This window comes from Hoplias malabaricus, chromosome 14 (assembly GCF_029633855.1).
Source record: "Hoplias malabaricus isolate fHopMal1 chromosome 14, fHopMal1.hap1, whole genome shotgun sequence".
In the NCBI taxonomy this organism is placed as follows: Eukaryota; Metazoa; Chordata; class Actinopteri; order Characiformes; family Erythrinidae; genus Hoplias; species Hoplias malabaricus.
In genome coordinates, this window is record NC_089813.1 from 1,303,137 (window position 1) to 1,326,046 (window position 22,910).

The 22,910-nt window shown below is 47.3% G+C and overlaps 3 protein-coding genes across 4 annotated transcripts; 1 reads left to right on the plus strand and 2 right to left on the minus strand.

Annotated features, from left to right (window-relative positions):
* Positions 1-317: 317 nt before the first annotated feature.
* On the minus strand, positions 318-4,511 carry gpx8 (glutathione peroxidase 8 (putative)). The gene is made up of 3 exons (XM_066643123.1): positions 4,041-4,511; positions 2,861-3,122; positions 318-1,833 (listed from the first exon to the last, which is right to left on the minus strand). The coding sequence occupies exons 1-3, from the start codon at positions 4,242-4,244 to the stop codon at positions 1,670-1,672; spliced, it is 630 nt and encodes a 209-aa protein (XP_066499220.1). The 5' UTR covers positions 4,245-4,511; the 3' UTR covers positions 318-1,669.
* A 502-nt stretch (positions 4,512-5,013) lies between these two features.
* On the minus strand, positions 5,014-12,825 carry anapc5 (anaphase promoting complex subunit 5). The gene is made up of 17 exons (XM_066644060.1): positions 12,375-12,825; positions 11,768-11,847; positions 11,575-11,678; positions 10,910-11,120; positions 10,755-10,812; positions 10,346-10,447; positions 9,889-10,079; positions 9,657-9,738; positions 9,145-9,237; positions 8,858-9,039; positions 8,510-8,645; positions 8,193-8,267; positions 6,666-6,787; positions 6,284-6,391; positions 5,916-6,063; positions 5,643-5,805; positions 5,014-5,277 (listed from the first exon to the last, which is right to left on the minus strand). Exons 1-17 carry the CDS (start codon positions 12,573-12,575, stop codon positions 5,066-5,068), a joined length of 2,268 nt encoding a protein of 755 aa, XP_066500157.1. The 5' UTR covers positions 12,576-12,825; the 3' UTR covers positions 5,014-5,065.
* A 485-nt stretch (positions 12,826-13,310) lies between these two features.
* rnf34a (ring finger protein 34a) lies at positions 13,311-22,304 on the plus strand. Of its 2 annotated transcripts, XM_066644497.1 has the most exons (9): positions 13,311-13,435; positions 16,079-16,330; positions 16,464-16,651; positions 16,856-17,042; positions 17,754-17,810; positions 18,848-19,031; positions 20,297-20,326; positions 20,534-20,569; positions 21,573-22,304. In XM_066644497.1, the coding sequence occupies exons 1-9, from the start codon at positions 13,430-13,432 to the stop codon at positions 21,755-21,757; spliced, it is 1,125 nt and encodes a 374-aa protein (XP_066500594.1). In that variant the 5' UTR covers positions 13,311-13,429; the 3' UTR covers positions 21,758-22,304. The 2 variants fall into 2 exon arrangements, with proteins under 2 accessions (XP_066500594.1, XP_066500595.1); XM_066644498.1 differs by lacking the exon at positions 20,534-20,569.
* The last annotated feature ends 606 nt before the right edge of the window (positions 22,305-22,910 follow it).

A 22,910-nucleotide genomic window follows, 5' to 3' on the forward strand; every position in this document is an offset into this window, starting at 1 on the left:
TCTGACGCTACACCAACTCCGAGCCGACGCTCCGCAGGAACAACACTGTCACTTCAACCTGAAGTGGGCAGGACTTACCTTCTGTGGCCATTGGTGGTGGAAGTAAACAACTGTAAACATTGTGGGTGGGGCTCTGTAAACATGTCTATACTTATGTTTTAGGGGCGTGGCTAATCTGCTGTAGTTGTTGAAAGTGAGAGCAGCGCCCTCTGTGGGAGGGGCTAAAGTACTGTAGGCTTCTGGTGGTAAATTACTGTCGTTCATTTGCTTTTAGAGTGAAACAGTTTTATTTTTTAATGTTTAAAAAAAATATGCAGAACACAGAGGAGTGAGGTCAGGGTCTGTTTACTTTTTCATTGTTAGAGTTTTGATTTAAAAAAAAAATGAAAATGGGAAACGATCTCTTGTGATTCCTGTTTTAAAATCCGTAAATAAATCTGTGAGGAGTTAAAATCAGGAAGATGCTGTGTGTTTGGAGCGGCACTTTTCCTGTTCTCTGCTGTTCTCAGAGCTGCTGTGAGTTTGATCCGGAGTCAGGACGGAGTCATGGTTTATCCACTGTTTACAGCGCACTCAGATCAGAGAGAGATATGAGACATGGTGCAGAGCTCCTCCTTCAAGCAAAAGGCGTAAACTGACGAGTCGACTCCAAGAGTTTCGACTCCCTGAATCACTGGCCAAGAGATGATTCAGACACTTGAAAAATGAATCATAGCTTTGGGAGTTAACTCTTCATTGACTGTTTACTGTGACTGTACTCTACTGCTCTCGCTGTGAACAGAGACGCTGCACTGGGACGGCTTTGGAACACACTGAGGAACCAGACAGAGAACAACTCTGGACACTTCAGAACAATGTTGTAGAACTGGTTTAAGTTTTTACGCTAGAAACAGAGTCGTGACTCAAGCCGCTTTAAACCGATATCTCATCACAATCCACAAAGAAAACGTGGTCTTCCCCAGACCCCTGAGACACAGCGGCAGACTGAAGAGAACCGGCTGTGGTTCCAGAGCGGTTCCACAGAGCGGGTGAACAGCAGAAAACTGTCAAAGTGACGGCACCTCGAGTCGCACTGACCACGGCCTCAGAACACACACACGCAGCACCTTCCTGATTTTATGGGCTTGCGATTTTCTTTTCAAATCAGAAATTACATTAGAATTAAACCAGTCTTTTCCCTGTTTCCATTTTCCATTTCAAACAAAATCCCAATAAACAAAATGTCCACAGAGTCGTCTCTGATCCTTCTTCAGAAATAAATCACCGCCGCAGCCTCAGTCTCCGAGTGTGTGAGTGTGTGTGAGTGTGTGTGAGTGTGAGTGTGAGTGAGTGTGTGTGTGTGAGTCGCTGGAATCACCGGCCGACTCCAGCCTCTGTCACAGTTTGTTCCCAATTCACTGAATCTACAGCCTCTTCTCTGAGCAGGAACACTGCGGTGAGGATCTGATGGCATTTCACACATGCAGAAGGTTCTAAAGTGGCACAGAGTCAAAGGAGAAATAAAAATCATCGGACTCCTGAACAACACAGTCACTCTCTCTGGATCTGCACGTAGGGTTCTGAGACGTTCTCAAGGCACCGCAGCACACGGCGGAACGGGGGTCTTTCCCTCAGGAGGATTTTCTGAGTTCGTCTGCATGTTCTAGACTCAGCAGAACCGTCCAAGTCCTCACAGTTCGTGCCTTTTCTTCAGAATTATTTCCCGAACCAGAGTCGTGGCCTCCTGCCTGATCCCGTCCATGGGCTCCTCGTTCCTCCAGAACCGGAGAACCTGACCCTCAGCGTTCACCAGAAACTTCCAGAAGTTCCACTTTGGTATTCGCTGCACAGAGTCTGAGGAGAACCGAGAGAGAACACAGTTTAGATTCAGAACGTGCTTCAGTAAGGATCACATCACAATAAATCACTTTCACCTCCGAATAATAAAGAGATCTGTTACTTTTTGAGTTCAGCTCAAATGAGATTATCTAGAATTTACATGTTTGGTCGGGTTATCTAGAACTCACTTAGTACCTGTGATGTATTTGAGATGTATGGCTGGATTATCTAGAACTCAATTAGTATCTGTTATGTATTTTAAGGCAGTTTATGGGTTATCTAGAACTCAGTACCTGTGATATATTTGAGTTTTGGTTGTGTTGTCTAGAACCCCATTAATCTGTGGCGTATAGGTGGGTTGTCTAGAACTCAGATAGTACCTGTGATGTATTTGAAGGCAGGTTCTGGGTTATCTAGAACTCCGTTAGTACCTGTGATGTATCTGAAGGCAGGTTCTGGGTTATCTAGAACTCCCCCAGTACCTGTGATGTATCTGAAGGCAGGTTCTGGTTATCTAGAACTCCCTCAGTACCTGTGATGTATCTGAAGGCAGGTTCTGGGTTATCTAGAACTCCCTCAGTACCTGTGATGTATCTGAAGGCAGGTTCTGGGTTATCTAGAACTCCCTCAGTACCTGTGATGTATCTGAAGGCAGGTTCTGGGTTATCTAGAACTCCCTCAGTACCTGTGATGCATCTGAAGGCAGGTTCTGGGTTATCTAGAACTCCCTCAGTACCTGTGATGTATCTGAAGGCAGGTTCTGGGTTATCTAGAACTCCCTCAGTACCTGTGATGTATCTGAAGGCAGGTTCTGGGTTATCTAGAACTCCCTCAGTACCTGTGATGTATCTGAAGGCAGGTTCTGGGTTATCTAGAACTCCCTCAGTACCTGTGATGCATCTGAAGGCAGGTTCTGGGTTATCTAGAACTCCCTCAGTACCTGTGATGTATCTGAAGGCAGGTTCTGGGTTATCTAGAACTCCCTCAGTACCTGTGATGTATCTGAAGGCAGGTTCTGGGTTATCTAGAACTCCCTCAGTACCTGTGATGTATCTGAAGGCAGGTTCTGCTTCCGAGCCCATGATTTTGATTTTGCTGAAGATGGGGAAAGTCACTCCGTAGTTGGACTTGGCGAAGGCCTCCACCTCTTTGCTAGAACCGGGTTCTGTGTGTCCGTACTGGCCGCAGGGGAACGCCAGAACGTTGAAATGCGCCGTTCCCAGCTCCCTGTGGAGTTCCTGCAGGAACCTGTAGTTCTCCTCCGTCTGCTCGCTGTGGCTTGCCACGTTTACAACCAGCGAGATCTCACAACAGACGAAGAGAAAACACGGGTTTCAGTTATAAACACTTACAAAGACCACCTTAAGAGCGGCAGAGCCACCTTAAACTCGGCAGAACAGCGGGGGTGTAGTCAGTGGGGTGTTTTAGTGAACTACGTGGCAGAAAGCGTCTTCTTTTTGAAATTATGTTTGGAACTCTCCATTCCACCTTAAATGCTGCAGCAGAAAGCAGCTGTTTTTAAACACGCTCCTGATTTATTTACTTATTAGCCTCCGGGTTTAAGGTGGAACTGGAAAATCCAACAAGAATTCATTTATACATTTTAGTATACAGCAGTTCTGCACGTTTTAAGGTGGAAATGACAACTTCAATTAGTAGCAGCTTTGCTCTAAAGCAGTTCTCTTAAAAACACCGTTATACGTGTAATTACTGCACTTCTTAAGGTGGAAGGTAAAGTTCTAATAAGAATCAGTTTTGCTTCATAAACAAGTGAAATGCTATTTTTTTTAAGGTGGAAGAAAGAATTCCAGCAAGAATCCAACTTTCTTCAGAAGTTTATAACTGCATGTTTTAAGGTGGAACTTGGAATTCCAGGAACCTCAATTTTTTCAGATGCTTATTTATGAAGAAAACGCACGTTTTAAGGTGGAAAAGAAACTCCTTTATGAAACCGACATTTTCTGCTTATTTACAAACACTGCAGGATTTAAGATGGAACTGAAAATTACAATAAATGCAAGTTTGACACGCTCTGAAACAACACGTTTAAACACCCCACACTTTACTGATGGAACTATTTAAGGTGGAATGGTGAATTCCCATTAGAAGCCTATTGGTTTAATCGCCTGATGCTAGAGCACGCGCATCGTTATTTTCAGAAGAGAAACAGAGGCTATAGACACAGTTCATGAAGTTTATAAAAGTTATAAGCAGCTCCTCACTTTTCCTCGGTACTTCTCCAGAGACACGGTCCTCCCCCGGGAGTCCTTCACCTCGAAGGAGTAGAAGTCCCGGAGTCTCCGGGGTCTGGAGAGTCTGGAGTGGAGCAGGTACAGGGAGCCCAAGCACACGGCGAGGCTCAGCAGCACCGGCAGCGTTCGGCTCCGCGGGCTGGGTTTGCTCGGATACCCGCCCAGAGCCTCCATCTTCCCCGGGACTCACAGGGTCTCGCTCCACGGTCCACCTCCCTCGTCCAACAGGGACCGCGCCTGCGCAGATCCGCGTGTGTCCACGTTGTGGGACCAAGACCTGTGTGGGGAGGGACGTCTCTTCCTCCAGGGGTGCATCTCTTTAAGGAGACATACTGTAAAGAAACCCCTTGTTCTGAGCATGTCCACATTACTGGATCTTAGTCCACCAACCCACACACTGTGAAACAAGACCCCAGTCTGTTCTCTGAGCGCTGCCTGAGTCTGAAACACGAGATAAAACGAGTCGTTCTGATTCTGCTCCGCTTCTGACGTCAAGTGCAACGACTTCAGAATGGCCCCGCCCCCTCGTCTGAGTCTGTCCAATCACTGCGCTGGACCCGTGTTTATGTGACGAGGTTAAACTCAGCAAAACAGACACAACGAGCGCGGAGAAATAAGAGCACTGAGTAAAAAAGGAGAAGAAAGAGAACAGAGTGAAAACGGCTAAAAACCAGAGCTTCTGCTCCTCGCTCCTCACTGCTGTGCGCTCGGGGTCGGGGTGAACAGCGAGCGGCTCATTATCATTTAAAGGAACAGGTGCTGAAAGCGGGCGTTCTGAACAGGGCTCAGGGGGAATACGCTCCTTTAAAGTTAGGTAAGTTTTAAGGTTAAAATTAGGGTACACGTTACTTTCAAATGATTTATAACTCATTATACATTTGTATTGTTTGGAGATTTATGCAAATAATTAACACAACACACAAGTTACAAACAAAAACTCCATTTATTGTTGTGCTCAGCTGTGTGTGTGTGTGTGTGTGTGTGTGTGTGTGTGTTTACAGCAGTGTAACCGCTGTGGTGCTGGATGGAGGGAGCTCCTGGTTGAGCAGACGGAAGAGAAGAGCGCTCTTGTTTCTCTCAGAGACGTCTCCCAGTGTGTGATATAATCGAGCCTGAAGATAGTAAACCTCCCGCAGACGCTGTTTACAGTTCAGCTGAGAAAAATACACACCTGCCTCACACACCGTCTCTACACACACCTGTACAGCTGCAGGAGAGAGAGAGAGAGAGAGAGAGAGAGAGAGAGAGAGTACAACAAAAAGAGAGAGTAATGTGGAGGGAAAGAGAGGGAAGAAAAGAAAAAAGGGAGCGATACGTCCGTAAGAAGAGAGTTATGGAGGGAGCATGAGGAAAAGAATAACACACAAGGGACATATTGAATGAATGAGAGGTGGAAAGATGAAAGAAGAGAAATGAAAGAGGAGAAACAGAGAGAAGAGAATGATGTGAAAGAGATGGAAAATATCAAAGAATACTTTGTGTCAGCGTTAGAAACGGGAGGCACTGTAATGACAGGAGTAAACACAATCTCGGATCTCATTATTAAAGCTGTGTGTGTGTGTGTGTGTTTACCCTGTAGTCTCTGTTCCTCCGGTGCTGAAGCGGCGAGAGTGGCCTGACAGCGAGCAGTCAGCAACAGGGCTCGAGCTTTATCTAGAACCGAACCGTGAGCTAATACACACTCCAACACGTTCTGCACCAGCACCAGAGCCTGCTCCGGAACCCCCAGCATCAGCTACGCACACACACACACAATGGCATTAGAGCAATGATCAATAATAGAGAAAGAGGGAGGAGGACTGTGTGTGTGTGTGTGTGTGTGTGTGTGTGTGTGTGTGTGTATACCTGTGTAAAGGCCAGGTGTAGTATAGTCTCTGACTCTAGACTCTGGAGGTTGTGCTGTCGTGCTAAAGCTAACGCCTGCAGGAGGAGAGGGAGAGCTGTGGAGAACCCACATGAGTCCCAGTGCAGCTCCGCCGTGGACAAGAGCACCCTGTTAACACACACACACACACACACACGTTGTGTTTAGAGTTACACTGTTACCACATCGTCTCATACAGAGTTTCATAAACATTACACTGTACTGAGAACCTGGGAGAACTCCACATACAACACACAGGCTGGAACCTCCTTAAACACACACTGACCAGCCACAGCGCTTCTGGGAGTATATCTTTCAGACAGATCAGTCAGGTTAAACACACACACACCTGATGATCATCTCAGTGTTCTTGTTCTTCTCGCTGAGCTGCTGAACCTGCTGCAGGATCCTGGAGGCCTCAGACGTCTGGTTCATCGCCTTCAGCAACTGGGCTTTCCTTCAAAATCAAGACTTAATGTTTAATAATTATTTTATTTATTCTCTTACACTTGTAGACTACGGTGGCCCAGAAAGGTCAAACACTACAGTGTTTAGGAAGTAAAAACATAGCATAACAATGAAAACAAAAACAGAAAACACAGATGCACTGAGCGTGCCTCGCTGCGGAGATGTGCCTGTCCTGACTTTTCTACTCTTTACTTAATAATCCCTGTGGGTGACTCTCTGGGCCACCGTAGCACAGTAACGCCACCCGTGCAGGTGTGTCGTACCTGTAGAGTCCCTCTGTGGAGTTCAAGGCTGAGATGGCTATGACAAGTGGCTCCGCAAGGTGATACTTCCCATGATTCATAGCTCTCTCAAACTGGATCTTCAGGTCACAGAGCATCCACAGCTGCAACAACACAACAGAGTTTCCCCAGTGTCACACTCTGTAATATCGCTCCCTACTCTTCCTGTAGTGTAATAAACTCTGTCATATCGCCCCCTACCCTTCCTGTAGTGTATTACACTCTGTCATATCGCCCCCTACTCTTCCTGTAGTGTATTACTCTGTCATATCGCCCCCTACTCTTCCTGTAGTGTATTACACTCTGTCATATCGCCCCCTACTCTTCCTGTAGTGTAATACACTCTGTCATATCGCCCCCTACTCTTCCTGTAGTGTAATAAACTGTCATATCGCCCCCTACTCTTCCTGTAGTGTAATAAACTGTCATATCGCCCCCTACTCTTCCTGTAGTGTAATACACTCTGTCATATCGCCCCTACTCTTCCTGTAGTGTAATAAACTCTGTCATATCGCCCCCTACTCTTCCTGTAGTGTAATAAACTGTCATATCGCCCCCTACTCTTCCTGTAGTGTAATACACTGTCATATCGCCCCCTACTCTTCCTGTAGTGTAATAAACTCTGTCATATCGCCCCCTACTCTCCCTGTAGTGTATTACACTCTGTCATATCGCCCCCTACTCTTCCTGTAATGTATTACACTCTGTCATATCGCCCCCTACTCTTCCTGTAGTGTTTTACACTCTGTCATATCGCCCCCTACTCTTCCTGTAGTGTAATACACTCTGTCATATCGCCCCCTACTCTTCCTGTAGTGTAATAAACTGTCATATCGCCCCCTACTCTTCCTGTAGTGTAATAAACTGTCATATCGCCCCCTACTCTTCCTGTAGTGTAATACACTCTGTCATATCGCCCCCTACTCTTCCTGTAGTGTAATAAACTCTGTCATATCGCCCCCTACTCTTCCTGTAGTGTAATAAACTGTCATATCGCCCCCTACTCTTCCTGTAGTGTAATACACTGTCATATCGCCCCCTACTCTTCCTGTAGTGTAATAAACTCTGTCATATCGCCCCCTACTCTCCCTGTAGTGTATTACACTCTGTCATATCGCCCCCTACTCTTCCTGTAATGTATTACACTCTGTCATATCGCCCCCTACTCTTCCTGTAGTGTTTTACACTCTGTCATATCGCCCCTACTCTTCCTGTAGTGTATTACACTGTCATATCGCCCCCTACCCTTCCTGTAGTGTATTACACTGTCATATCGCCCCCTACCCTTCCTGTAGTGTATTACACTCTGTCATATCGCCCCCTACCCTTCCTGTAGTGTAATAAACTCTGTCATATTGCCCCCTACCCTTCTTGTAGTGTATTACACTCTGTCAGATGGGCTGCGGGCATTGTATGAAGATTTTAGAGAGTGTAAATGTAAAAGCCATTGACTCTGTCAGTAATTTGTTGCAGTTGTTTTCTGATGAACGTGTTGAAGGTGAAGCTGACCTTGGCGTGCTGAGTGTGAGGAGGAAACCTCTGTTTCAGGTGAATAATGATGTCACTAACAGGTCCATACAGACCCTGAGAGAGAGAGAGAGAGAGAGAGAGAGAGAGAGAGAGAGACTGTTCATTACAGCTTATTCCTACATTTCCAAACAAACTTAAACCTCTGTCGCTGCAAGAAGCTACAGGAACTAAAAGATGAAAAGGTTCCATGTTCTAGATAAAAGGCTTAAGGTACCAAGTTCTAACTAGAATGTTGAAGAATTCCTTTTCTAGTGAAAACATAAAGGTTCCCGGTTCTAGGTAACGTTTAAGTTCACCTGTTCTGCGTGGAGTTCTGCGAGGTGGCAGAGAGCGATGGCAAATGGTTCTGTGTTGTTCTGCTGAACGCCGAAGTTCACCGGTTCTAGACTGTTCATGTTCAAGAGGAGCTGAGCCTGCTGCCGGGCCATAGTACTGCGCGCACACACACACACACACACACACAGTCATGACCACGTAAGGACGTCTGAGTCTTTCTTTTTGGGAAAATTAGAGTTATTAAGTGTAAACAGTGAATAATCGTCTTCAGATTTGATCACCATTTAAAACCTAAAATTGAGATAAATTGCTATCATTTTTAAAACCACGTAACTCTAAAGCTTTTAAAAGTTTTGCTGACGTCTGACCTCTTCCCGTACATCCTCCATATGGAGGCGGTCTGCGCGAGGCTGATGTCGATCAGCTCCGACAGGCTCTGCTTCCAGTGTATGACGTCCGTCCCTCGCAGGGCTTCCAGCAGTTTATTTGCTGACATCCCCTGCAGCGCCCCCTGTTGGACCAGAGACTGGATACCCAGGGACGCCAGGTACTGAGCAGACACAGACACAGGGCTTGGTTTAGGAGGAGAATCTGTGGTGTGGATATTTCTCATTGTCTCTCAGTACAAACCCTTCAAACAGCAGCGGAAACGTACAGGTAAACAGAAGTGAGCAGCCATTTTGACCGAGTCCTCGGTCAGCGCCGCGCTGTCGGAGCCCTTCATCTGCTCCAGAGTGTACAACCAACTCTGCAGAGGGAGAGAGAGAGAGAGAGAGAGAGAGAGAGAGAGAGAAAGAGATAGAGAAATAGAAAGAGAGAGAGATACAGAGAGAGACCCAGAGAGAGAGAAGCAGATTTAAAATGATTTATAATTTTTCTTAAAATGATGAATATTGATGGTGTATAATATTAGACTTTGACATATTATAGACACTGATATTGTAATTATTATATTGTATCGACTGTAAATAAGAAACATATTGTGGTATGATCTCAGACACATATCGCCCGGCCGTGGATGAATATTCTCTCTCGTTTATTCACTGTCAGTAACGGCAGGGTCCACTGTCGGTTCTGGGTTTTTCTCTGTGGTTCTTTCTCTTGTTCCTGCCTCTCAGCGACAGCAGGAGGTGAAAAGGCTACAAAATTAAATCTGGATGAATTTACCAGACAGTGTTGGAGGCAGACGTGGTCGTTAGCTTCCTGCGCGATTCGAATGGCCTCCTGCAGAGCCAGGTCCGCCTGCTGACTGAAACACACAGAGAACACAGTAACACAGCGCCCAGGGTTACGCTTCTAAACGCCGCGGAGCGGGACAGAGCCGGCACAACACCGGCAGCATCCTAACAACCACCTCCTAGAAACATTATATTACACTGGATGTGTGTGTGATCCTCACTAGTGCCCGAAGCGGCAGTGCAGGGTTGCCAGATTGAGGACGGCGTATCTCAGGCTCCTCCCATATCCCTCCTCTCCGTTACTCTTCCCTTCTCCTCCGGAGAGAATCAGACGATCGAAATAGTGCAGCAGGCTGTGGGTCGAGATATAAATGTCCTGAACTCGCACACTGTTCAGATAACTCAGATAGTGCTGCAGAGAGAGAGAGACAGACAGAGAGAGAGAGACACACAGACAGAGAGAGAGAGAGACACAGAGAGAGAGAGAGAGAGAGACACAGACAGAGAGAGAGAGAGACACAGACAGAGAGAGACAGACAAAGAGAGAGAGAGAGAGAGAAAGAGAGAGAGAGAAAGAGAGGAGAAATCATTCATTCATTTTTTAAGCAGAAATGGGAAAGTCACACTTTTGTTTGTCTCACTCACTCACTCACTCAGTCTTTCTCCTGATGAACTCACCGCTTCAGCAAAGTCGGGGTTGAATTTGAGGATGTTGTTGAGATCGTCCTGGAGCGTCGACGGCTTCATGGCTTTATTCTCGTCGTTCTTCAGCAGATACGCCTTTAAACATCAAACACAACCAGAGTCTCACACCACTTCAGCAGCATCTCAGTGCTTAAAGAGCCCATACGCTTCTTACTCCCTGCATTTACTGTGAGGTGTGACGTCTCTGTGGCTTCTTCACGAATCTAAACCCCTCTCAAAGACAATCCTTCAAATGGAGTTTAACAGTGAGATGGTTTTATGTAAATGAGCTCTGTTCTGATTGGCTGTGCTTTGTTCAGGAAGATGTGAGCGGTGAAACACTTCTTATAACTTCCGTGTGAATGGAGTGTGAAACCCAGGAGTGTGTGGAGCGGTCACTGACCTGTCGAGCGAGGAAGTACTCGGCCTGTTTCTGAGAGAGTGGACCCTGAGCCTCGGAACTTCAGGAAACAGAGAGAAGCTGTTGTTATTATTATGAAGAGACTATGTTAAAGATGGGTCTCTTGCTGAGATATTCACGTCCCGTTGCTGACTGACCGTAGGTCCGACTGCTGCAGTGGTCCCAAGTCCAGTTCGGTTTTGTCCGGGGGGTCGGGGGGGTCCTCGCTGGTCAGCTCCATGTCCTCGGGCGCCAGGGACGAGAGTCGTGCTTCGTGGCACGTGTACTGCTGCAGTGACCGGTACAGTTTATAAACCTGACTGAAGGACAGTTTATTATACGCCAGCAGCATCTGACGCATAAACAAACCTGGACAGAGACGGGACAGGGGACAGGGGACAGGGCTGAGAACAACAGACTTGAACCTCTGCATCCTGAGACACTTCTTCGGCTGTGCTACGTGTCAATGAAGGTTTCTTACGTTCCCTCGGAAGCACAAATTATACCCAACCTCTACACCTCCTTCTCCACCTTCACCACCTTCACCTACAGTTCCTTCGGCTTCTCTTTCTACTCCTTTTCCAGCTGAAACTTTCTAAACTCAAAGCGTGATTTAGAGTCTCACCTCAAAGAGCTTTATATCATTTGCTTGAATCTGTGGTTAAAATTATTTGGAAGAAATCAGACAGATGTTCCTCGTAATGACCTCCTTATCTTTACTGTTCATGAAGAGGCATTTGCGGAGGCTAAAGAGTCCAGGGGTTTGAACCGCCCATGTGTTTATAGACAATGAACAGACGATGGTGGTGTTGTAATCACTCACCCACAACACTTGTCTTAAAAGCTTCAGAATCACTGAAGGCGTTTGGAAGGATGGTGAAGAAGTGCTCCATGTCCTGCAGCTCTTGATCGACCATCGTAAACAACCTAAAATGAGAACAACCGCCATTTAAAAATCACTAAAGCGAGGCAAATCAACCCCCACAGAACGTCAACACGAGTCACTGGAGATTTACCTGAGTTTAACGGCGCTCACCATCAGAAGACTGCACTCCTCCACCGTCTTCAGGAACTGATTAAACGTTAAATCCGGACCCTGGGACACACACCAGACTCTCACTGTTACAGTGCCTTACAGTGTCCTCCCACAATTAATATATCATTCCATTGTCCTCCTTAAATTGCACTTTTCTTGATCTCCTGTTTATAGTCTTCTCTTTCTGTGTCAGAGTTTTGCTGTTGACTTGTACAGCACTTTTTGAGCACGTTAAACCCCCATCTGGAATACAGTAGTTTTATTTGTGGTCACTATATCCTATCTCGTTCCCATATTTTATAACTCACATGGCAAAACTGTGCCCTCAGAATAGATTATTATTTTCCTACCCCCTTCTCCTGCAGGTTACAGAACTAAATCTGAAGATTAAGAAACTAAAACCGTCTTTTTGATGGAATTTTCCGTTCCACCTTAAATGGTGCAGCTGTTACAGTGGGAAGCGTGTCGGTGCCTGAGGCGCCAGAATGTAACAGCTGCACCATTTAAGGTGGAACGGAAAATTCAGCTACAGCGTCGCCACAGAAATGACAGATTTGCTGGAAAAAGAGCCAAATAAGTTTACAAACCTGCTGTAGAGGCAAAATAAGTTTATTTAACCTTCTTCTGTCCAAAAGAGCCATGGGTTTCGTCGTTGCCATTTCATACAACAAAGCTAAAACTGCTATTTTATATGGCGTAACCCAGTCCTTTATCCCAAAGATATTGGCTTGAACCACTCCGTTTGTCATCATGGGGTTGAAGTATAAACTCTCATGTACACTGGCCATTGTTGTAGGAAAATTAGAAGCTTTTAATAACGTAAATAAACTAATTCTGACTGAGCTAACTGAGAAGAGACACTCTAAATCCGCTAACCAGGCCTAGATCTAGTCATTTTAAGAACTTCCCTCATGTTCTTTATCTTCTTAGAAGCCAAAAATCGACAACTATTGTTTACTTCTATCTGAAATAATTTAATATCATCTTTCTAAACATGAACGAGCTGCATGCTAAGCTTAAAAATCGCTTTCACACCCGTTTTCCGGAAAGCCACGCCTTTTACGCATGGTGATTGGTTAGCTTTCTCCAGTACTTGCGCTATAATTGGTCAGTGGATCGCAGTTACAAGAATGTACCAATCCCAAGGCTCTAGATGCGGCGGTTGTCGGAATATAGGTGGTAAAACAAAGTGAATGTGACTGGTTACTAGTTGTGGCGGCTCTTGGAGACGCGCTTGTGATTGGCTGCTATGTGTTGACGGTTTATGAGGAAGGATTCGAAAGCACATCGAGGCACCCTACCTAGGGCACTTTGTAGGAAGCAGTTCTAACGTTCCTATTATCTAATTAATAATTAAATATTTGTATTATTCTTCATTTAGGATTAATACAATAGTCTTTAATTTAACCAATAATTATTTATTCCTACGTAAAAAAACAAAACCGACACAAATACATGTACATAAGCACAGCTATGTTGAGTTTGGAGCCTCAGTAGGGTCTAGGGTGTAGGGCGTAGGGAGGATTGGCTCAGAATTGATCGTGCCCTCATAGTTAAAGCTGTCTCTGTTTAGCTGGTGTTTTCGGCTCGGAATGGACGGCTTCTCGGTTTAAATTAATTCCTCCACAGTGACAGAGTTGATATGAAGGTAGACGATTTATTTATTGTCGTTTTATCACATTTACAGGCTTTAAAATGAAGACAAGTGTTGTTTTTAAACGAGACAGGACAGCAGAGCTCGCTTGTTTTGCTATCTGTAACTATGGGCTCTGGAGTGTGATGTAAATATTTCACGTAAAGCTTTATTACATACGATTAATAATATTAGTGCACTTGAGATATTTTACAGTTATCTGACCCTTGTCCTTGAATCCAACCTCTTTTGTTGGAGCTAAGGCTATAATTAGCTGATGTAGCCGTTCCTAACTACATTTATTCTAGCATTAAATAGTAGTAGACGTTAGGTGTTAATACTCCTTCCTCTGCCTTCAAACAGTTTATATTTACTTTCAGAGACATGTTTAGTGTTTAATGTATGATTCCTGAGTAGTAGGTGTTTTTGTGGAAGGTGTCTGTCCTCAGCTCTGTGTTAAAAACACCTGATATAATTGTAGTAATTGTGTTTATAACATCACCCCCCTCTCCCCCTGTTCCTCAGCGCTCAGGACCCCCACAGAGCAGGTGTGATGTGGTGGTGGATCATTCTCAGCGCTGCAGTGACACTGACGTGGTGGTGGTGTGTTAGTGTGTGTTGTGCTGGTGTAGAGTGGATCAGACACAGCAGTGCTGCTGGAGTTTTTAAACCCCTCGGTGTCACCGCTGCACGGAGAACAGTCCACTCTCTCTGTGGTTCTAAGCCGGTCCCGGGTCTGGTGCTGATTTCCGTGTTATGTGACGGTGTTTATTAACTCTTAGTGAAGCTGTGCTGTGGCTCAGACTATATTTAAATGATTTATTACAGGGTTATAAACAGAGGCAGGTAATAACAGTCCTAATGAGTTAACATTGTAATATCGGGTGCGTACTGTCCTCTGACACCAATGTCACATCCATTATATCTACACTGGCTGGTGTGTGTGTGTGTGTGTGTGTTATTTGGAGAGTTTTAATCTCATCTCAGTCTCGTCTCTAATGAGATTGATCTCAGTCATGGCTCCTGTTTTAGAGACAATCCGTCCTGACCCAGCACTGTGCTCACACTCTCACTGTACTCCACTGCACTGTAGTATATTACACTCTCACTGTACTCCACTGTACTGTAGTATATTACACTCTCACTGTACTCCACTGCACTGTAGTATATTACACTCTCACTGTACTCCACTGTACTGTAGTATATTACACTCTCACTGTACTCCACTGTACTGTAGTATATTACACTCTCACTGTACTCCACTGCACTGTAGTATATTACACTCTCACTGTACTACACTGTACTGTAGTATATTACACTCTCACTGTACTCCACTGCACTGTAGTATATTACACTCTCACTGTACTCCACTGCACTGTAGTATATTACACTCTCACTGTACTCCACTGTACTGTAGTATATTACACTCTCACTGTACTCCACTGTACTGTAGTATATTACACTCTCACTGTACTCCACTGTACTGTAGTATATTACACTGTGCTCTACTCCACTGTACTGTAGTATATTACACTCTCACTGTACTCCACTGTACTGTAGTATATTACACTCTCACTGTACTCCACTGTACTGTAGTATATTACACTCTCACTGTACTCCACTGTACTGTAGTATATTACACTGTGCTCTACTCCACTGTACTGTAGTATTCTGTTTTACTCCACTGTTGTCTGGGCTGTGGTATACTGCAGTGTGGTGTAATATTCTGTAGTTTGTTATATTCCTGTACATGTCCCTGTGCTCAGTTTTGATATTACACTAAATACATTACACTGTACGCTGTAATACAGCGCACTGCTTTTCTGGTGTGTGTGTGTGGTACAGTACTGTAACATACTGTACTCCACTGTTCTGTAGAACCTTAATCAATCATTTCAAATAAAAATCAAACACAGCACAACAGCCAGCGTACCCTTTATAGGTTTAAATGCACACTCCCTGGGTCCGTGTTCATGTGGGTTTCCTCCGGGTGACTGTCTGTGAGGAGTGTGGTGTGTTCTCTCTGTGTCTGTGTGGGTTTCCTCCGGGTGACTGTCTGTGAGGAGTGTGGTGTGTTCTTTCTGTGTCTGCGTGGGTTTCCTCCGGGTGACTGTCTGTGAGGAGTGTGGTGTGTTCTCCCTGTGTCTGCGTGGGTTTCCTCCGGGTGACTGTCTGTGAGGAGTGTGGTGTGTTCTTTCTGTGTCTGCGTGGGTTTCCTCCGGGTGACTGTCTGTGAGGAGTGTGGTGTGTTCTCTCTGTGTCTGTGTGGGTTTCCTCCGGGTGACTGTCTGTGAGGAGTGTGGTGGTGGATTGGAGACTCAAAAGTGTCCGTAGGTGTGAGTGTGTGAATGAATGTATGAGTGTGTGTCACCCTGTGAAGGACTGGTGCCCCCTCCAGGGTGCGTTCCCGCCTTCCGCCCACTGATTCAGGGTAGGCTCCGGACCCACCGCCCAATGAGGCCCACTGGGGGGCCACGGCCTACAGGTTGAAGACCACTGCTCTAGAAGTTTCTTTGGTCCACGGCGTCACTGCGCGGACGTGGGACGTGACCCTGTGTCTCTCTGGGGCAGAGGAGCGCAGGGCGTCAGGAGGACGACGGAAGGGTGGGGTCAGTCTGAGACCCCTCTGTCTGACTGTTGGTCTTGTCTGTGTTGCAGGCGGGGGCCTCGTGTGTGTGGGCGTCCTGTTGTGGTTTTCTGAGTGAGGTGATGGGCACCGGGGCAGTGAGGGGGCAGCAGGGCAGTTTCGGACCCTTTCGCTTCGCCCCGTCAGCGGGGTTCTCCGCCTTCCCCTCCACCCCACCCACCTCCTCCACCTCCTCTGCCCCGCCCTCCTCCTCCAGCTCCTCCGCCTCCTCCACCCTCATCTGCCACGCCTGCAGCCAGACCTTCTCCGTCTTCAGAAGGAGGGTAAGGGTCCAGTCTGTGGCACTGCTCTCACACAGATTTCTGCAGCTTCTGTCTACTTGCCTTTTGATATTTTCCCAGTTTACTGTGTGTTTACTGTGTGTTTATTCCTCCTCTCTGTGGTGTGTTGTTCCAGCACCTGTGCTGCGACTGTAAGAAGAGCTTCTGCTCGCTGTGCTCCGTTCTGCAGGAGAACCTGCGCAGGTGTTCTACCTGTCACCTGCTGAAGGGAACGGCGTTCCAGCGTCCCAGGTTAATGCGCCTGAGGGTCAAAGACTTACGGCAATATCTGACGCTCCGCAACATCAACACTGACACCTGCAGGTACCTCCGAGAACTCTCGGCATGTTTCAGAGTGAAGTTTAATTTACTCCAAAGAGAAGTGAAGCTCAAGTAAACAAACAGTAAACAACAAACAAACAAGTTTAGTCCAGAGGAGTGTCCAGCAGAGGGCACTGATTAGTCTGTGTTCACTTTCTGAAGTCACTGTGAGATATTAATATCCAAACGTGTCCCTTCTGTCTCCAGAGAAAAGGAAGACCTGGTGGATCTGGTGCTGTGTCACCAAGGGGCGGAGAGCGAGGACGATCAGGACACGCCCCCTCTACAGACAAGCCCCGTTTACAGCGCCCCCACCACAGACCCCGCCCCCCTACACTCTCCTTCACACGGAGAACCAATCAGCAGGAGCGACAGCTCGGGGTCCACCAATCAGGTGCAGAATCGTCATCACCCTTCTCTTCAGAACGCTGAGTTTATCTCGGCTGTGATTGGCTGAAGTTATAAACTGGAGACGGTTTCTGCACTAACGCCGTGGGTTAAATTATAAAGATGTTTATATTTCGGGTGTAAGCTCCACACCTCGAACTGGTGCCCTCTCTGTGTGGGGGTTTGAGTTTATAATCTCTGAAGTGCACTATGTAGGGAGGATCTGGAGCTATTTGGGACGCAGCCCGAGTCTCTCCTCCGTTGGCGCTGGAGGTGACAGCTGTGAATGTGAACAGGCAAAAAGACGTGTGACATCAGATCTGACCGTTTACATTCACATCACATCCTCGGGAATCGGATGCGTATCAGATCTAGGACACACAGGACAGTGACTCACATCTGATCTGAAAAAAATATCATATCTGACGTCTCCACACAGCTCTGAAAAGATCAGATCGCTGTCACATTACGGCAAAAAAATCAGATTTGATTCACTTCAGCCTTTTAATGTGAACACAGCTGTAGGTGGGGTGTGTGTGTGTGTGTGTGTGTGTGTGTGTGTGTGTGTGTGTGTGTGTGTGTGTGTTCTGTGAATGGAGGGTTGTACTGAGTTTATCAATGACCTCAGACACTTGGGCAAATCCTGACTAATGCTGTGCTAACTAGCTTAGCCGCTCCTGAGTCATGTGACCTGTTTGTTTTGCTGTGTGTGTTGTAGGACGCTGATGACCCCGCCCCCATCTTCAACCTCGGGCCGACAGAACACACAGCAGAGGTCAGTCACACACCACCCCTCACTGTTCACTCAGCCCTTTTCCAAACAGACTCTGGTTCTGCTCAGGATTAGAACCGTGGTTCTGTCCAGGTCTTTACCCAGGAGAGCAGCAGAGCCTCAGATGAACACAGGACACAGACATGCGTCTGAAACGGCTCCCTGTGTCTCTCACCATAGAGCGCAGTGTCATTAGGGGTTAAGGAGCGTAGTGCACCATGTCAGACACAGCCTCATGTGGGATGTTTACCAAACAACACAGTGGATTATGGGTAATCTCGTATCTGCTAGTGTAAATGGGTGTACACTACTTTTTTTGTGGTGCATTGTGGGATTGTTTGAGTGCACTGAAAAATGTGCACTATGTAGTGAATAGAGTTTCAGAGGCAGTGATGGTTTATCCACTGTTCCCAGCACAGTCAGATCAAGGAAGACTAGGCTCCGCGGCGCTGAAACCAAGGCGACGCTCGCCACTGAGGGAAATAAACACTGGGCAGGAACAAGCCGTGACATCATCGCTCTCTAACTACAGATCATCATCAAATCAAATTTATTTGTGTAGCGCTTTTTACAACTAATGATGTCACAAAGCATCTTCACAGAATTCCAGTAAAGACTCAGTTCCCTACAGAGTCACCACCTACTCAGGGAGCTCAGTGGGGTTTGGGACAGGACCTGATGTATCGCTGTAAATGACCCGTCCAACTCCCGCTTTATTTCAAGCTCTGAGCTCTTTCTGGAGCTTCTTTATCTCCACTCGCCCACGGACGCTTTCACGGTTCCTGCTGAAGAACCCACTTCTCTATTTCCAGCTTGATCCTTGTTGAACCTTGTCCATGAGTGGTATTGGGCGTGTTGAAATTTGCTTCATGTGCAGCCGCTCCTGACTGGCGCCCCCTCCAGGGTGTGTTCCTGCCTTGCTCCCGCCCAGTGATTCTGGGTAGGCTCCAGAACCAGCGCCGCCCTGAACTGGATAAGGGTTACAGATCATGAATGAATGAATGTTAAATGAGTGTGTGTGTGTGTGTGTGTGTGTGTAGCGTCCAGCTCGAGCGTCCCTCTCTGACCTGGAGACTGTGGAGGATGTGGAGCAGCTGAGTGTCCGGCAGTTGAAGGAGATCTTGGCGAGGAACTTTGTGAGTTTCTCCGGCTGCTGTGAGAAGTGGGAGCTGGTGGAGAGAGTGAGGAGACTGTACCGAGAAAACCAGCACAACCAGCAGTCCGGTGAGTGTCCACACACTGTCCACTGTCACTTTCCCCTCTCTCAGCTCCACTGTCCATTCTCTCAGCTCCACTGTCCCCTCACTGTCCCCTCTCTCTGCTCCACTGTCCCCTCACTGCCCATTCTCTCAGCTCCACTGTCCCCTCACTGTCCACTCTCTCTGCTCCACTGTCCCCTCACTGTCCACTCTCTCTGCTCCACTGTCCCCTCACTGCCCATTCTCTCAGCTCCACTGTCCCCTCACTGTCCACTCTCTCAGCTCTACTGTCCCCTCTCTCAGCTGCACTGTCCCCTCACTGTCCACTCTCTCAGCTCCACTGTCCACTCTCTCAGCTCCACTGTCCCCTCTCTCAGCTGCACTGTCCCCTCACTGTCCACTCTCTCAGCTCCACTGTCCCCTCTCTCAGCTGCACTGTCCCCTCACTGTCCCCTCTCTCAGCTGCACTGTCCCCTCACTGTCCACTCTCTCAGCTCCACTGTCCCCTCTCTCAGCTGCACTGTCCCCTCACTGTCCCCTCTCTCAGCTGCACTGTCCCCTCACTGTCCCCTCTCTCAGCTGCACTGTCCCCTCACTGTCCCCTCTCTCAGCTGCACTGTCTCCTCACTGTCCCCTCTCTCAGCTCCACTGTCCCCACACTCTGCTCCACTGTCCCCTCTCTCAGCTCCACTGTCCCCTCTCTCAGCTCCACTGTCCTCACACTCTGCTCCACTGTCCCCACACACTGTCCACTGTCCCCTCTCTCAGCTCCACTGTCCTCACACTCTGCTCCACTGTCCCCACACACTGTCCACTGTCCCCTCTCTCAGCTCCACTGTCCCCACACTCTGCTCCACTGTCCCCTCTCTCAGCTCCACTGTCCCCTCTCTCAGCTCCACTGTCCTCACACTCTGCTCCACTGTCCCCACACACTGTCCACTGTCCCCTCACTCTGCTCCACTGTCCCCACACTCTGCTCCACTGTCCCCACACTGTCCCCTCTCTCTGAGTTAGTGTGTGTTGTGTTGGTATGAGTGGATCAGAGACAGCAGTTTCACAGAGTGGACAGAGAGTGGACACAGGGTTTAAAAACTCCAGCAGCACTGCTGTGTCTGATCCACTCTACACCAGCACAACACACACTAACACACCACCACCACGTCAGTGTCACTGCAGCGCTGAGAATGATCCACTCTGTTAAACCTTCATAAAAACTATTTGCTAGTTTCTGTTTGAAATTGATTGATTGTACCTTTAACTGAAGTGTGTGTTTGTGTGTGTGTCTTGCAGTGGAGAACGTGGCCAGCGCCGGCAGCACAGGTGAGAAAACACTCAAACAGGGTTATGGGCGAGCAAGAGTCTCTGTCTCTCTCTCACTCTCTCTTTCTCACTGAGTGAGTGAATGAATGAGTGAATGAATGAATGAATGATCTTGATAAGCGTTGTATCAGAAGGTTGTTTGTATTAAAGCCGGCGGTGAGTGTGTGTGGTTTCCTCTAAAACTCTGCTCTGCTCCTTCTGCTGAAGTCGTAGCCTTTCCTCCGATCTGCAACAGAGTCCGAGGTAAGGCTGATTCTGATTGGTCCACATCTCACCGCCGCTCTTCTCCCATTGGTCAGACCCCACCCCTTCATGCTCGATACCATCCGGGGATCAGCTCTCACAGATGCATGCTGGGAAATGTAGTTTAAATGGAGAAAAATGTTACATCCATCAACCATGTGTTCATGGACATTTAGGAACAGAAATCACCCATAATTCCCTGCGTGAGACACGGTGCCGTTCAGGTTTCTCTCCAGTGTTGGTGAATGGAACCAGACGTGTTCACGTCTCCAACTCACACCCAGCGTTTTACTCCCTCTCCACCTCCACCAGCACCTCCACCGTCTACTGTTCCCCACCGTCCCCCACTGTCTCCCACTGTCCACTGTCCCCAATTTCTGTGAGGGGCTTATAGAGGAGGACGTCTGGCTCCATTCACCTCCACTGTCCCCTGTCCCCCACTGTCCACTGTCCCCTGGAGAGGATGTTAATGTTGTAAGATGCTGTGAATGGAGTGATGCAGTGCAGGTAAATGGTGTTCCTCCTCTCCTCCATTTCATCCCGTCTTCATCACATCAGCCTCAGCTCCTCACCCCTGCAGCAGGCTGTGTTTATTATTATTCACAGAATCAGTGTGGTGTAAGACAAAATAAAAGTCACTGCACACTCCCCAGCTCTGGATACAGTGAAGTACCCAGGTGTGTGACTTGTCTGACTCCAGCATCCAATCAGGAGACAGACACAAGCTCCTTAACTTTCACTGGAAGTCGATGTAAACAGATGTCATTCAGAGCAATTTTGGAGCGTTTCTATTGATCATTCGTCATGAGATTTACACACAGTGAAGAACAGCTGCTGTGTTCAGATGAAGTAGTAACTACACACACACACACACACACACACACAGATACGGGGTTTTCTGTGGATAGTGAAGATATAAGGAGATTTGTGTAGATTACACAGTCCTATAGTAAAGCTCACACTCCACACCTGTGTGTGTGTGTGTGTGTGTGTGTTCTCGCAGACGGAGGCCGGACTCAGCTGGGCAGCGATGAGAACCTGTGCCGTATCTGCATGGACGCCGCGATCGACTGCGTGCTGCTGGAGTGCGGTCACATGGTCACCTGCACCAAGTGCGGAAAGAGGATGAACGAGTGTCCGATCTGTCGGCAGTACGTCATCCGCGCCGTCCACGTCTTCAAATCGTGAGGAAGGACCCCAGAGCGGACCCCAGAACGGACCCGGAGCTTCACTTGAAAAGAACCCCGCCACACTCAGGTTTTAAGGTGGACACATCCGAAAACGCCCGCCTTAAACCCCGCCCCCTTTCCCCACGGGCCGTTTAAAGACAGCTGTGATCTGAAGTGTTAGAGTCGAGTCGTTTAAAGGAACACAGTAATGTTTGGGAATAAAGTCATAAAACTGACAAACGGGAGAACATTCAGCGTTTAAAGTTCACACACGAAAACATCCTTAACCTTTTAACTCTATGACTTTATTTTCAAAGTATTGCCACTTTATATTTTCCCCTAAAATCACAGCATTATTCCAGAGTGTGAGGATTTTATTCCCAAAATCTATCTTTAACTGTTTTAATCCTGAGCTTAAACCTTAATCCTGACTGGACCTTTCAGGAAAACTCAGCAACATTCAAACTCCAGACTTTAGTTGGGCTTTAGTTGAACTTCAGTCGGGCTTCAGTTTGACTTTAGTTGGGCTTTAGTTGGGCTTTAGTTGAGCTTTAGTTGAGCTTTAGTTGAGCTTTAGTTGAGCTTTAGTTGGGCTTTAGTTGGGCTTTAGTTGGGCTTTAGTTGAGCTTTAGTTGAGCTTCAGTTGGGCTTTAGTTGGGCTTCAGTTGGGCTTCAGTCGGGCTTTAGTCGGGCTTCAGTCGGGCTTCAGTCGGGCTTCAGTCGGGCTTTAGTCGGGCTTTAGTCGGGCTTCAGTTTGGCTTTAGTTGGGCTTTAGTTGGGCTTTAGTTGAGCTTTAGTTGGGCTTCAGTTGGGCTTCAGTTGGGCTTCAGTCGGGCTTCAGTCGGGCTTCAGTCGGGCTTCAGTCGGGCTTCAGTCGGGCTTTAGTTGGGCTTTAGTTGGGCTTCAGTTGGGCTTCAGTTTGGCTTTAGTTGGGCTTTAGTTGGGCTTTAGTTGGGCTTTAGTTGAGCTTTAGTTGGGCTTTAGTTGGGCTTTAGTTGAGCTTTAGTTGGGCTTCAGTTGGGCTTCAGTTGGGCTTTAGTTGGGCTTCAGTCGGGCTTCAGTCGGGCTTCAGTTTGGCTTTAGTCGGGCTTCAGTTTGGCTTCAGTTTGGCTTTAGTTGGGCTTTAGTTGAGCTTTAGTTGAGCTTCAGTTGGGCTTTAGTTGAGCTTTAGT

Coding starts and splice junctions, on each gene's coding strand:
- gpx8 (XM_066643123.1), bottom strand. CDS start 4,244: ATGGAGGCTCTGGGCGGGTATCCGAGCAAACCCAGCCCGCGGAGCCGA. Junction 3,123..4,040: donor TGGAGAAGTACCGAGGAAAA/GTGAGGAGCTGC, acceptor GTCTGTTGTGAG/ATCTCGCTGGTTGTAAACGT. Junction 1,834..2,860: donor TGCCTTCAGATACATCACAG/GTACTGAGGGAG, acceptor GGTTCTCCTCAG/ACTCTGTGCAGCGAATACCA.
- anapc5 (XM_066644060.1), bottom strand. CDS start 12,575: ATGGCCAGTGTACATGAGAGTTTATACTTCAACCCCATGATGACAAAC. Junction 10,080..10,345: donor ACCCCGACTTTGCTGAAGCG/GTGAGTTCATCA, acceptor CTCTCTCTGCAG/CACTATCTGAGTTATCTGAA. Junction 9,739..9,888: donor CACTGCCGCTTCGGGCACTA/GTGAGGATCACA, acceptor TGTGTGTTTCAG/TCAGCAGGCGGACCTGGCTC.
- rnf34a (XM_066644497.1), top strand. Junction 16,331..16,463: donor TCTCCGTCTTCAGAAGGAGG/GTAAGGGTCCAG, acceptor GTGTTGTTCCAG/CACCTGTGCTGCGACTGTAA. Junction 17,811..18,847: donor CGACAGAACACACAGCAGAG/GTCAGTCACACA, acceptor GTGTGTGTGTAG/CGTCCAGCTCGAGCGTCCCT.